Source organism: Gymnoscopelus microlampas (genome assembly GCF_963454915.1).
Source record: "Gymnoscopelus microlampas genome assembly, chromosome: 3".
NCBI classification, from domain to species: Eukaryota; Metazoa; Chordata; class Actinopteri; order Myctophiformes; family Myctophidae; genus Gymnoscopelus; species Gymnoscopelus microlampas.
The window spans coordinates 26,992,036-27,007,721 of NC_139940.1; the positions used below are offsets into that span (position 1 = coordinate 26,992,036).

The 15,686-nt window shown below is 41.0% G+C and overlaps 1 protein-coding gene across 5 annotated transcripts in view; it reads right to left on the reverse strand.

The window, feature by feature from the left end:
• Window positions 1–516: 516 nt before the first annotated feature.
• Window positions 517–15,686, reverse strand: part of LOC311042734 (CREB-regulated transcription coactivator 2) — a 58,911-nt gene continuing 43,741 nt past the window's right edge. For 4 of the 5 annotated variants that reach the window (XM_084053691.1, XM_084053689.1, XM_084053690.1 and 1 more), the window contains 6 exons: window positions 13,995–14,479; window positions 13,242–13,622; window positions 12,791–12,997; window positions 9,371–9,442; window positions 8,608–8,812; window positions 517–6,929 (listed from right to left, as the gene is read on the reverse strand). In XM_084053691.1, coding sequence (XP_083909817.1) covers window positions 6,739–6,929; window positions 8,608–8,812; window positions 9,371–9,442; window positions 12,791–12,997; window positions 13,242–13,622; window positions 13,995–14,479 — 1,541 coding nt within the window. In that variant the 3' untranslated portion in view covers window positions 517–6,738. The remainder of the gene's footprint in view (window positions 6,930–8,607; window positions 8,813–9,370; window positions 9,443–12,790; window positions 12,998–13,241; window positions 13,623–13,994; window positions 14,480–15,686) is intronic. The other variant, XM_084053688.1, reaches the window with a different exon arrangement.

Consider the following 15,686-nt stretch of genomic DNA (forward strand, 5'->3'; position numbering starts at 1 on the left):
CGCTCGCCCCAAAACAGTCGCCCCGGGGCAACTCTGGCGACCTCGGAACGGTATTCCTAAACGTAACCTCAGTAAACTATGCCTACACCTGAACTTAGTTATTCCTAAAAGTAACCTCAGTAAACTATATCTAAAGTTAAACCTAACCTTATTCCTAAAAGTAAGTAACCTAAAACGGTGCTAAAACTTAACTTTATTCCTAAACTTGACCTCAGTAAAACTATGCCAAGTTGCCAACTTCGCAAAACTTATTTCTAACTTTATCCTCATTCCTCATTGAAACAAATACAATACAAGAACAAGAAGTCCGCGAAAAAAAATGGGGGCGAGCGTGTTTTGGGGCGAGTTTTCCACTCACCGTCGTGTGCGTGTGGTTCACGCATTTGCAGCTGTTGCGTTCTGTTGTTTACAAACCAGCAGTAGTGACAGTTCACCATCCTCCTTTCTTTGGCTTTCTACCTGTGTAGGATGGCACATGTTAATGTATAAATGCAGAAATAACGTTACACAATGGAATCCTTGACTTGTATCATTTATTTTTTGCAAAATAATGTGAAGGTACAGTCTTTTAAAAATCTTTTCTTGTTAGGTTTAAGAAGCACCTATGGTTTAAGAACATTATTTACAACAGACACGGTTTCCCTGGTTATTACAAGTTTAAAATAAAAATGTATAACAATGTAAATGTATTACTAAAAAAAATGCATACGTTCATTTATTTTCTTGACCCTAAACATGAGGCAAAAACTATATTGTAAAACAGAATAACATTAAACATGACAGAAATTAATATAATACATCAATAAAAATATGGCCATAACTGATCCCTATTACACTACTTTGCTGGTCAACAGCAGCTCCTACTGGCAGAGGTTAAAACTGCAGTACACTTGCTGAGCGGGGTTCTCGCATACATAGTTTATTGCATAACAGATGCTTTTTAGGCCTATGAAGAGCAAAACTTGTAGGGTTATCACACAGACAAGTGGTTCAACGTCCATCACTTATTGTCAAGATGAAGAAAAAAAAACATAGGCAACATTCTGACACAGTGTTGCTGTACAATTACACCAGTAATCGTAACCAACATTAATCAAAGATTTTCAAAATGAGATACTCCCCATTTGAAAAAAAAGTGGCACCTACTCTTCCACATGACACGGATTGGCAGGGTATTAAAAACAAAAACGGGGAAAAAAACATGTATTTATAGTAGGAACCTTGTGTCCTATGCAGATAAAATATCAGACTATGCCCTCTTATGTACTGTAGATGGGAAGGTTTTTATGCTCAAATTATGGGACCAACATATAGCATTTTACAAATGAGCTCTACACAGATTTCCATACCCCATGATGATTTTGTCCCAGACCAATCCGAGCCAAGATGATCTTGCCCAGCCTCAAAAAGTTGCCCATCCCATCATCACCTTAACTGATAGAAAGGGGTATCTTCCTTATTTTCAGTCAGTAGCATACTTCCCTGTATCTAAACAGTAAAATGTAAAACTTTCAATGTGGTTACAAAATTCTATCCAAAACGTTTATACAAGTTAAAGCTTGTCAGTTGACCAACACATAAACCAAATACGGTATATTCAGGGCAGGAAAGAACAAATGACGACTAGCCACAGTCATAATTTAGAAGACTTTGGCTGTTGGCTAGTGTTAATTTCCCACCATGGTTGTAACTATTCCATTGTTAATATCAAGGACTGGTGAGCAAACATGCAGTAACAAGTCATACATTACATGGCCTAACATAGCAACCAGTACTGACCCCTCCTCCAAGTCTTTTCCCAGCTAAACAAATGGCAAGTGCAAGTGCAAGATGATCAACAAAATTACCTTCTTTGCATGTGCTAGTCTGTTGTTCCACCATGTGAAAGTATCCTATTTAACCTCTCAATAATTGTCAACTGCCAGCGCTGACCCTAGCATGTAGCCTTATATTTTCAAATGGAGCGAACAACATCCCAGCAACTAGCATTCCATTCATAAAACCCCTCACATCTTACCTCCATTACAGTTTTCCTCTCTCAATTTTAGAAAAATGTAAATTAAATCCTTTCATTTGCTTTTATGGGAATGATTAGCAGTGCAGCACATAAATAGAATATCAAATAACTATAGTAACAATGAGAAGCAAAAAGCTAAGCGACAAACAGTTATGTAACACTTTCCATCCTTATTCCCAACAATATGTGGCTATTCTCCAGTGGCTATTTTTGCATTTATTTATTGGTCTATATTTATAATGCATAATCATATAGGCTATTTAATGACTGCCTAGACACAGTAACTTTGCTTTGCCATGCTTATGGCAACAATTGAGCTACAGTTAGCAAGATTAGAAGACAGGCACAGTATTAGCTCACAGTGGTACTGTAGCAATGGCATTAGCATGGCATAACATTAACACAGTAAGTACACATTTCCCATTTCAAAGTAACAAACTTGCACCAAACTTCAGTTTCAAAAATGGATTTGAATATTTTGCTAAAGGTTCAACATAATGTATGCAGACAGAGGTGGGACATTATGCCAGCTTGATATCAATATAGGAGATTATTTGATCACAACTACAAATGACACACCAGGTCACAGTTAGTCTACAACTACAAAATATACTCAAGGACGTAAGAGCAATTTTTTCCCCTTACTCTTCAAATTAAAAAAAGAAAAAAACATATTTTGTGTGTATGTGAAATTTCCAAACCTTTTAAGACCCAAATTCTCAAGCTACTTTCCACACTTTCCCTGACTGGCTCCCCGACTAGTGCAAGGCCCTGTAAAAAAAAACTATAGCTTAAACAGTCCAATAGGGGGCAGAAGTATATGGCTTGTCTACATAACCTCTCAAGAACTCTGAAGCATCTTGTCATTCTGGCTCATACACCTGTAGGAATTCAAGGTAAGAACTTAAGCCATGGTCTACACACGGTATCTAAATTATTTGTTTAAAACTACATTAATCTTTGCTCCATCCACTTAGAATAAAACTAAGATATTCTCAAATCTACTGACAAACCAACAACGTTATTGGAATCTTACCTAATAAGCCTTGCTGAACTTAGACCCATGAATTAAGATCAACCTACAGTATTGTTAAAATGTATTAAAATATTCATCATAGCCATGTTTACATCTAGTCCTGGCTCTCCATATTGGCATCTCTAGGATGACCAGCTGAATTCTATTAAAGCATATTGCTAGTTTACACAGAGTGTTCTTCATAGAGAAATTGGTAAAACATTGCAGCAATATTTAACATCTATCAATCACTGCTCTACAACTATGTGTATAGGCTGACCATGTTAGTAATATTTAATTCAGTATTTCTTGGGGACCATAAATCTTTCTTAAATTTTCTCTATTTTCCATAATTTCAAAGACATGAAAATCCTCAAAACATAAAATAAAATATATAAAAAAATATTTGCCTAAAGAACCATGTAAAAATCCACAGCAAAATGTTGGACGATATGATCTAAACCACTGCAAACTTCCTCTTGGTCCAACAACAACCCTAACTTCAGTCGGCGACATCAAACAGACAGATTAGAGCTACAGTGAACTATTGAAGGTAAAGAGGGAAACTAGTACAACTATGATGGTGTACTGTGATAACACTACTTATACACAAAGTAGAGGAGGGAAAATGCCAGATAAGGGATTGATGAACGACACCCAACAGACATAAGACACACAAGAACATCTTTTTCATCGAAAATCAACAAGCTAAGTTGGTCAAAACCTGTTGCGCTTCCAAACCCAAACTGGTCTCAGGGTGTGGCTTAAACGTATATAGTCTTGTTTTTTAAATATTTCTTCAAGATACAATTATATACATATACATTTAGACAACCTTTAATTAAAAAATAAAACTTTTTTTAATAGTAGTAATAACTACCGTTGTTACATAAAAATAGGTTATATTCTGGCTATGGCCCTTACTGTGGCAAGACAATTAGGCAGGGTTAAGGGGTGTCCATCACAGTGACTAAGCTTAAAGGTGAATTCCATCAGAAACTGACATCTCATTCAACATTTTGTTGTTCTGCAAAAGTTGACATTTATTGAAATCGCTCAGAAATTAGATTTATGAACTCTCAAGATCCAAACTATTACTAATGGTGCTCCAAATTCTTTTTTTTATGTTCGTACAACCTATTTTAGTTAATAATTCTATTTGATTTAGACATCTTCCTTTCAACAATCTAGAGATCATAACTCAAAGCAACTAAAAAAAGTAAAAATGTCAACTTAATTGTAACCAGTTAGTGTGCATAGACCAATTGAAATGACCTGAGAGGTTAGATCCCACTGTTGCATGTCATCCTGTCTCTCTACCCGACTTCTCTCTGTACTAATAGAACAGAAATGGCTTGAAATTCATCCGTTTAAAAAGTCTAATGTTACAGAGTAATGATTGAAAAGCCAATTTCAATGAAATTCCCCTTTAAAAACCTGACTATAAAGGATTCTAAAGCTCAAAGACCAAAGGATTGTAGCAGTCATAAGCAATACAATAGGAAAGGGGTGTTTCTGCATACGCAGGGTTCCTACACACCTTTGGTTTCAAAATGACATACATTCTCTTGACTTTATTTTCTGACTGGATTTGATGATTTTCATCAAATGTTCAAATGATGTGGCCATTGCACTTTATAGACCCCTCAGTGGAATTGTATTGCAAGGGAACAGCTTGGGTCCATGTTTATTTCCTGTCAGCTACTACTGATATTCACAAACACTGCAACAGGAAATAAACTTGGACCCATTTAGAATGTTTATGTTGTTAAGTGTGAAAAGGTCTATAGCTAAAGATTATTCGGATCGTTTCTATGATCATACAGAAATACTATTATTTGTATACAAGGACAATTTCCCCTTTTAGTGGGTTTACATATAATGCAGTATTCTGTAGCAGTTTCCGGTTTAGTGTTAAACACAGAAGAAAGAAAAGAATCAAAACACATATCAATCTTATTCTTTAGTATTTTGTGAACATGTGAATGTCTCATATGCAGGATATAAAATATAATGTATTGTTAAGTAATTAAAGGCGTTTGTGAGCATTCATTGTAACGAGAAAGATAAACAAGTTGACGCTAAACCGGAACCTGCTAGGTAAAATACTTACTATTGAGAGGAGGTATAAAACCAGATAGAACGTTTACAGATGTGTGTAGGAACCCTGTATTGCCTCTACCTTGGGCTTTACACAGAAAGCACTCAGCCAGTCCATCATTCAAGACATCCAGTACAATAACTGAAATGCATAAGCCCAAGTTCACACGCAGCCAATCTATAAGACAGCAGGCAAGTGCAGATTTGGCTTATATAGCATTTAAACAGTCTTTAGTGACATAAAGTAGTCACTATTATTAGCTGTAAAGGGAATGTGCATAAAGAGACGTATATGAACTAGTAGGCAAGCTACACATTATAAGCAGGCACACAATGCTAGTCAAGAGCGAGATGGCCCATGGCTTGAGCTCACAAACACTATCCATATTCTGAAGCAGATAGCTGATGGACTGGCTTTGGGACAAGGAGCTGCATGCTGGACCATCACACTGGGCTCCAAAGAATTAATGAGTATGGACACTTGTTCAGCTATGTTTGATGACAGTTAAGAGATTGCGTTATTTTCATCTTTTGAAGCGGCTTGGACTGGGTGTCTGTAACTGAGTGAGGTCAGAGATATCTGTTAGAGAGAGATGAACAGACTGGGTGGTAATAGGTATGGTTTACATTTCTTTTGAGTATTCCAATGTATTGAGGTTGTCAACACAAGAGAAACAGAGTTCCACCCAAATCATCTCTGCATGTCCTGACACAAAATGGCCACTGGCCAAATTCTAATCAACACAAATCTACAAGGCTATGGTACATGTATTATCATGTACTGTACATACTCCTGAGAAGGCTTCATCCAGCCCAGGAGGGAGAACAAACCATTTTAAAGACTTCTCCTAGATGGATTGCCATTTCTGCTAGTTAGAACAACATATGCTTGACCTTATTAAAATATTAAAGAAATAAAACCTATGACACATTAGCTTGGAGCCAGTTACTATGTAGCCGTTGTTGGGTTGATGAGAAGAAGAGGGGAGAATAATTCAAAACGCTCATTACTGTGGCCAACATGACCACCAGGTACAATAAAGGATACACGGAAAGCCAAAAGTCAAAAAGCGCATGGAAAGTCCTGGTTTAATGTATGCATATGCTTTCTGAGATGGCATCCTTAAGTGACGCTGACTTGCTGATGTGTTTTTACATAAAGCTGACAACACATGCACGATCCCTGCGTGTTTGCATTATCCCAAGTGCATTTTTCATTAACATGCAGATAACACTCGTACAAGCTAATGCCTAAAAACATCTTGCTTTTCCTTGACTTCAAGCATTGCAAGAGCATTCTCAGTTAAGTGCCTTTGATGCAACGGAAAGGTCATCCCTCCCACCCCCCTTAGTTCGTTCCGCCTTCTGGCAAATCGTTTGCCGTCTCTCCAACAGCGACAAAGAGAGCCACACATATTCCCAATCAAAATTGATCAGACTGTTGCCAAACCTTACTCTGCAGGCCCTCTTGTAGGCCAAGCCCTCAAGGAAAGGCAGGGTGGACAAGCAAGGCAGCACTGATCCCTGCCTTCTCCACCTGTCTGTCTGGCTTCGTCTCCACTGGTCTCTCTCCCTGTCAACACCCATAATCCTGGAGGGGGGTAAATCACTTCAGCCGATCAGAGCGGAACGAGTCCTCTACAGCCGGGTCTGCTAGCATCAGGTCACCGTCGAGCATATCCAGAGCCAGGGGGTCCATCCTTAAAGGGTCATCTAGGGAGAAGGGGTCCATCTCAAAGCCAGGGACATGGGACAAGGCGCTTGCTATCTCCTTGGACAGGGCTGGTGGAGAGTCACCTGGGGAGAGGACCGGCTGTCATGTTATACTATGCCAGGGAAAAAAACAAATCTGTCCACCAACAAATAAACCAATAAACTAACATTTATTACTCTTTCTGTTGCACTCATTTCAAGTCGCCTTTGATGAACAAAATCAGTCAAATGTAAAATGTCTATACATCCAATGTTTGGTAGGTAATTAAAAATATATTAAAATTGTGTTTCAATTACATAAATGGTGCTTTTGTCTTTGTTAGAACTGTTTTAGTTGGGGGTGGTCGGGTGGTGCAGGCGAGGGGTAAAGGTCCTGCCCACCACCACAGAGACTAGGGGTTTGAATCCTCCGCATAGTGCATCTGCCTCCGCCGAGCGTCCCAAGGAACACAGTTGGCCATGTTCCGAGGGTGGGAAGCCAGTTGGGGAGGGCCATCCCTGTCGGTGCAGGGAGCACTAACACAGTGGTTCTCAACCTGTGCACATGAGTTTGGGGGAGGGGGGGGGGGGACTTTTAAGACCTTTTTAATACCTAACAAAAAGGGGAAAAAGACCATTACTGCATCAAAAGTAATCAACAAACTAAAAAAACTGGTCAAACAATGGCCAAATTGTCAAATAATGTAAGGAAGAGGCAAACATTTAGAAAATAGACGATCTACAAGCTCACAACGCCTTGCAACGCGAGGTGTTGTGAGCTTGTAGATCTGCTATTTTGAGTCAAACAAAGTCAAACAAAATGTAATGCATCAACTCCTACATTCCACGTGCTTATGCGGGTGGGGGGTCCCCAGTTCAAATATGATTATTTTGGGGGGGGGGTCACGGCCTGAAAAGGTTGAGAACCACTGCACTAGCTACTCCTACAAGTTGGTCAGGGCGCCTGTTCAGTGGGGAACTGAACTGGTAAGAATAGGGTGTACCTCCACACGCTTTACGTCCTCCTGGTAAAACTCATCACTGTCTGTCAGGTGAAAAGAAGTGGACAGGCGGATTCACATGCATCAGAGGAGACATGTGCGCGCCTACATCCTCCTTAAGACCAACCAGTAGGGGTCAGCAGCGACAAGGTACTACAGTACAAGGGGACTTGGGAATTGACAGAATTACTAAAGTGGAAGACATTTTTGATAAATGAAGATGAAAAAAAAAGGTTGTATTTATTTACTTTTAACCATACAAATGTCCCTCATCTCTGTTGAGAATTTTCACAAATATTCCATCGCAAATCCCAGCCTATCATGAATAATTTACATACAATAAAAAATATAGGGATAGTTAGTGATACTGATGACTAGGGATGAAGGGATTCATCAAATAATCGATTTATCATGAATCAACATAAACAGAGTCTAATGACATTTTATAGTAATTGAATAATCAGTTTAGCGATGCGTCATGGAAATATTTAAAATATGTGCTATTTACAAGGCACTGAAACGTGAATGCTCATCTTTGTTGCATATTTTACAATGAAAATGTATGCTTTTGAATATTGAGTAAACCTTATTTACCATAATTTACTTCATCAATTATCATTATTTTATGGTCCAAATTAAAATCACATTAATTGTTACTGATAATGACTAAACTCTTGAAAAAAACTCGCTCATCACTACTGACCATCTTATCATCAACCTCAGGAAGGCCTACAGTATGAACTCCACCATGTGGAATTAGTGCTAGAAGGAGCTTGTCTCACCAGTGAGGATGATGTTGGGCACATTATGTCGGCCCTCCCCACTGCTGTAGTTCCGGTTCAGGTTGCTGAGAAGCTGTTGGTCTCCTGGGTCCTGGAGGTCAAGGGAACCCTGGGACGACGGGTACTGGCCTTTGTCCATACCACCGCCACAGCCCAGGCCACTGTGGTTCAACGACAGGCCGTCACCCTGACCCTCCATGTTGAACTTGAGGGGAAAACGACAATAGAGCTTTATTGCTCCTAGAACACCAAGCCAGCAGCAGTGCACAAAAACAGACAGGGTACACACATTCACAATACCCATTCATTCATATCATTAGACAGCAGTCAGTGTAATACCTTCATCTCATAAAACAGTGGTTCTTTTTCTTGTCAAGGACCCCCAAAATGATATGTATTTGGCCGCGGACCCCCATGTCAAAATATTTGGTTCCAGGGACCACCCCAGAAGCAAAGATTTGAGTTACAAATGTTCACTTTAAAAAATATTATATTCAAACATACAGTATAAGCTCATAGCGAGGCAGTCGGTGCCGCGCTATGAGCTTGTATCTGCTATCTGCTATTTTTGAATAGCCAAAGTATAAAAGGTTAAAGTGGTTAAAATGATTGTGATGCTATAGTAACACATTTTGCTGGGGACCCCCTGGAACCCCCCCCAGGACCCCTGAACCCCACTTTGAGAATCAACATCATAAAATGTACCACAGTTCAGGCTGAAATCACACCATCGAAAGGAGTCGGACTCAATCATGATTCTTACCTGCTGGTTGGGTCTGGCGGTGAGCTGGAAACTCAGGTACGGGTCATCCAGTATAGAGCTGAACAACGAGTCCTAAAAGAGTACGATAGTTGTGTCAGCAATGAACCCACTGACTGATAAGCTTCTACACAAACAAAAGATGTCATAGAAAAAGAAACACAAGACAAAGGGGGTTTCCTCCCAAAGATTTTTTTTCCTCCCCTGATTCCTTGATAATATTTATAATTGTGTGTTTTTTGTGTATCTTGTAATCGTTTGCTATAGCAGCTACGATGATTTTCAAACTCCTTACTTTTTATTACACTGCCCTGCGAGCCATTGTGACCCATTTAGTTTTTCTCTGATTTATAACTGATGCTATCAAAAAATACATAATAACCTAACTATCCATTTTCACAAAATTCAAGAGCTGATCTTACATATACTCTCATGATACAATCAGTTTAACTATGCTGATAACTGATTGAAACAGACAATGAGAAATCCACCTCATAAATCATCCGGATGACTGAGGAGACTTGACAGACACTTGAGTTTCACCAATAAAGTGATATCCCCCTACGGGCCAATCTCAATGTTTAACATGACTGTTGTCAGTGCAGGGTAACCCACACCAATCCTTGAAAATGCAATTTAAGGAAGCTTCTTTGTTCATATTCACATAGCGCTAATTTTGCTCTTACGTCACAGTTGGGGTGGGGTTTCACACACCCCCCGAGTTCTGTATAATGGTGGTTGAGCTCCCTTGACGGCTGAAAAGGCTGATTCAATGTCAAAAAAGACAAATGTAGACAATGACTTGTACTCAGTGTACCTCCAGAAATAGATTTGCTTCATAACAGAGGCTAGCATACATTTCAAAATCATGCCTCTTCACATAGAACAATATTCACTGACCATGCTTTACGTCAACAATGTTCATACGGTACATTGTTTCAACCATATTATTCCTCCTCAGTGTCACAGTGTCCAGTGAATCAACTCATATGATTCACTGGCCTAATGAGGGACACTCACAGAACCAGTCCTACCATATGCCATGCTGCCATAATGCACATAATGACTGAATCTTGTGTACTTGTAGAGTAATACGAGTACTGTACACAGACATTAATGTACATTATACAAAGTAAAAATGTTATTGTGTGTCAAACATGAAAGAGCAAATAATCAATCCAATCACACTGTGAGGTGATTGTTCGATATGAAAATGTATTGGTTATATATCCATAACAATAACTTCATCGGGTACCCCAGTAAAGTAGGTGATTGAGATCATGGAAGTAGGGCGCTTATGACCTACAGTATCCATTATTTTATATCTAACGTACTGTATTTCTTGCACAGCTCAATTTCACTGCATGCGTTCCTATTGACCTTGTTCCATGTTGCTGGTATTTGTCCTCCAATGTCACTCTCAGGCCTCGTCCACGTCCACACGTATTCTTTTTTCAAACATATATTTTTCTATGCATGCGTTTGGGGGTTACACACACGCGAACGCGTTTTGTCTCCAGAAAACTGTATTTTGTTTTTACACCAGCCACAGGGAAGGTTTTTTTAAACGCCGGTTTGCATTGCCGTGTGGAGGGGGAGGGAATATCATAAAGAAAAACATCACTTTCCGGGAATAAAACCGTCAGCATTCTTTGTTTGTTTTAATCTCTGCATAAGGATTTAAAAGTGTAATATTTACTCTTACAAGAAGAGTCCCTGCTGCCATGGACTACCTTTTCCAAGCTGTTGTGTCGTGTTGGAAATAACTAAAACTTTTGAACGCACTCAAGCCACAGCGAGTCAAGACAACAACAGACATCACCTTGGTTACACGACAATGCAGGACAGTTCAGAAACCTGACTATAATGATATTGTATCATCAAAAGATATTTCAAACTAACAGAAACTACAGTCTTTCTCTTCCTATAAAGTTAGTATGCTGAAATAGAAGCCATTGTTCTTGCATCAATAAAAAGAAAAGCTTGAAATCTTGTTTGACATGACCTAATCTGAGTTCCCAGAAGTTTTCGCCGGCTCTGCGAGGAACTTCTGGGCCAGAGCCCAGGGATGTGTGGGCGGGATGTAATTTACGCTCTGAATCTGAGCGGACACGCCTCTTACCGGTCTGGAGCTGTGCAACTTGTCTAAAAAGTCCGACGAGAGGCAAACAGCAGTACACAACAATGGCGGCCGCAATTTCTCAAGGGGAAATTGCTTCCCGTCGATCCTATGTAGATGCAACACCCACGGCATGTGGATCCCGCCCCTTTTCTTCATTGGCTGTTGATTTGAATCACAACGCAGTGGCCGCGCCCCCGCTGTCCAAACTCCGAGGCAATGCCTCCCAGACTAGACATGACCAAACCTGCCTTCCAATGATATCATTGGTAAGCAGGTTTCTTAACTGTCATTGTACATGGAAATGGTGCCATCTTATAATGAGCATCAGTGAGTCAATATGAAATAATATGAAGCCAAAGTTGAAAAAAAGTGAAGAGCTCCTATAAGGAGCCATTGATGGCACAAGAATGATTTGGTAAGAGGAATGCTGTGGACATAGTCTTAATTTTAATGTACTCTACAGTACTTCTCTACAAACAACTTTTACTCTCCCACGATATTTAATTCAGTGTTTCCCTACTTAGGTGTATATACAGTATACATGTGCTTGAGGTTGCCCTTTAATATATCAGAGGTCTACCACAAAGACTTCTCAGACACAACAACAAACTAATGTTTCAAGTGTGTATGCTGCCCAGGTCTGCCACCTTCACAAATGACCTAAGAATGAGCCTACAAACTCAGACGATCATTTCATCCCCAATCCCAGTCACAGAAGCACAGCGTAGCAATAACAACAATTACAGACCTAAGCCTTGCTGCTTAGAATGTTGTCTGGTTGAGATGAGGTTATCTTTGCTCAACCACTAAAAGCAGCAACAGCAGGCAGAGGAAAGACAGGTGGCTAAACCCTGGTTAATGGCCAGGGTTTATTACCACAAACACCTGTAGTCCTCCTCAGTAGCTCAACAGACAGCGTATTGTGGACTGCAGGGTTAGGACTTTCAATGCCCATTCACTTTCAAATGTTTCTCGAGACAAGTTGAAGCACGGCCGGCAACATTGGCCTTTAATGGAGTAGTTCACCCAGATTTTTTTGTTTTTGTCGCATTCCTAAGCCAATAATTTGACCCTGCAGCATTCATTTTTGAGCGGTGGGTTCCATATAGACAAATGTTGTAATGCCAAAAATGTGAGTGTCAGTAAAGTCAAAAGTCCATAACTTTTGACGGCCAACACTGTCAACAGACACTTGTCTTACGAGCATAAAACAGACTTTAGGCTGCCACCATGATACCTAAAATAAACCAGGAATCAGTACTTCTTATTAATCTTATCCTGATTAAAGGGCCAACACTCACATTATAAAATCCCAGGTCTGTAGCGAGGGAGTGGCTGATCTGCTGGAGTTGAGAGAGGCCACTGAGTCTCTGCAGCTGGTCTCCTTGTTGTTGTTGCTCCTGTTTAACCTGGCACTGAGAGTTCTGCCCACTTTGGTCCAAGGAACTCTCACTTTTGATCTGGGACACGTTGACTGGTGTGCCATGTGGTGCCGTCAGCCTCTGTTGCTATAAATAGAAAGCAATCTATTAGCTTGATATAATCAAATGTATTGACCAAGGTGTGCAGTACAGACTAAGCATCTGCTTTTAAGAGATGTGTGTTGCGTTATAGCAGTATTTTACTGAGGCTCACAGTAGAAAATGTTCATCACTGAGACAAATAACACCACACACAAAACAGACCCCCAAAATGACATTTCTATTGAAGACATGCTAGTAACTTAATGGAGTGTCAAGCCGGTGACTTTACCGTGCCCAAGTGCTGTTGCATGTGCTGGTTGTGGGCGTTGCGGAGGTTCTGAAGGTGCAGGTGTTGCATAGCCTGGGACTGCTGCTGCTGCTGCTGTTGCTGTTGTTGTTGTTGTTGCTGCTGCTGTTGCTGCTGTTGCTGCTGCTGCTGCTGCTGCTGCTGCTGTTGCTGCGAGTTGGCCCGGGGCTGCTGGAGTCGGTGCAGCTGTTGGTGGTGGTGCTGGCTCACTGGCGTGTGCTGCTGGCCAGCCTGGGAGCTGGTCATGCCGGGCTGCTGCTGGTGGGGTTGGTGGGGGCCCACTTGGTGCTGGTGTGACTGACTGAACGGATATGGTGGCAGTCTCTGGTCCAGAGGCAGTTTACTGGTGTCCAGAGGCACACCCTGAAGAAAGGGGAGAGCAATGTAGGTGAAGAATAGTCGATTGGCATGTCAGGCAGCATGTTAACCAATAAATGTCAATAGTCATTATATCTCCATGGATTACATTTGCATACCCGAGATTGGTCAATCTACACCACAGGTGTAGTATTTTATCCTGCAAGTTATTGATTATATTTGCTGTGTATTTAATCAAACCAGGGAACAGTACGTACATCCTTGTACTTTAAATATACAGTATATATATATTTAAAAAAAAACATGGCCTACTAGTCCATTTTAAATTCAGCCTACAGGAGCAATGACTTACACCAAGTAGCAGTAAGTACACAGTTTGGATACTACAGTTTTGTTATGTACTCCATCACTCAGTACCTGTGTTATGGAGGACAAGGTGGGAGAGATGGTGGGGGAGAACTGCTTTGAGTGGTGCCTCCGAGATTCCCCTCCCATGGGCAGGATCAACGGGGAGAGCTGGGCCCGTCTCCTGGGTGACGTGCTGAGCGACGACTGCCCCTGCCCACTGAGCAACGACGAGTAGGAGGAGGAGCAGGAACTGGACCCCCCCACTCCACTGCTGTAGCTGGGCTTACTACTGGCTACCGACTGCAGTGACTGACCACTCAGTGAGGAGGTACTAAGGGAGGAATGAAGGGACTGATTGCTGAGAGAGGAAGGCAAGGACGGGGAAGAGCTAAGGGAGGACTGCAGGGAGGGGTTGCTGAGCGACGAGTGCAGGGAGGTGGAGCTCAGGGAATTGGGGAAGGAGTGGCTGCTGAGTGATGATTGGATGTTGGGGTTGCTTAGCGATGACTGTAGGGATGGATTGCTGAGTGTGCCCTGAAGTGATGCCAGGAGACCTGGGGAGATGACAGAAGAGAACAACAGGTAAGTACAGAATCAGTAAATACATAGATATACAACTTCTGTCTAAACTGACAATAATTAATATCCTAATGGAATGCAAAGGTGAGAGTGTACATCACTAAAATCAGTTGTGATTTCACATTTGAACCACTTAAATCCTATATACTTTCTTGACCGGGGTTTCCCAGACGTCCATACTGTATGGCCCCCTCCTTTTTTTCCTCAACATCAAATCTCTTTGGTGAAAGTAGCCTATCTACAAGCCCACAACGCATCACGTTGCGACACACATTGTGCGTTTGTAGTATTTTCACTGAATGTCCTGTGGTTGATGTTTGCAAAGCACCACTCTCATAGTTAACATCTGAAGTTCAGAAAAACATCACACTCGTACAATGGGGTCATGGGTAGCTGGCCGACCACATAGTTGCAACGTCCCCAGTTCAATTCAGTTTCCTGTCTCTCTACACTCCTATCTGAATAATAAAATAAAATAAACTTCCTAAAAAGTACAGTGAATTGTTTTAATGTAACAATATCTGCCATTTTTAAGAGTAGATGTGAGATTTCTTTAGTATAGTTTAGTACATATCTCAAGTTGGTACAGAACTCTTCACAAAAATAAATGTCTTGCCTAGGAGGTGTGCATTAGTGAAGTGTGTTGCAGGCCAAACATGCATGTGTCTTTATTATGTTGCCAGCAACACTATATATAAAGAGTCTGTCTCTCTTGCTTGAGGTTAAAAATAGGCTGTGTATGAAGGGAAATCTACCCCCTGGGTTCAGCTCCCAAAGAACAAGTCTAGCTGTTTTCAAGATCTTAGCAAGGTTCTTCCCCTGCCTGTCGATAGCATCAGGTGAAAACCTTGCCTCTGTCCCCCAATAAGCCTTTCTTCTTTCATTTACTTGACCCACTGACTCACTTCCTTTCCTTTATTCTCACTTCTCTCCTCCACACCTCCCTCTCTCTTCTGCACATTCCACATTTACAACACTGGGCTTAGAGGTAAACCAAGAAAAGCAGACACGGATACATAAAGGGAAAGGTGCCTGCCTACAGTGTCATGTTAACATTCCTACATGCAGCCTGAGGTTTGTAGCAGTTTTTCTGTGGCTGAGGGGCAGCTTCCTGCCTGCGGTTGGCCTAGTCACCTCTGAATAGATGAGGGGCGACGACATTTTCCGATAGCACTTCCACTC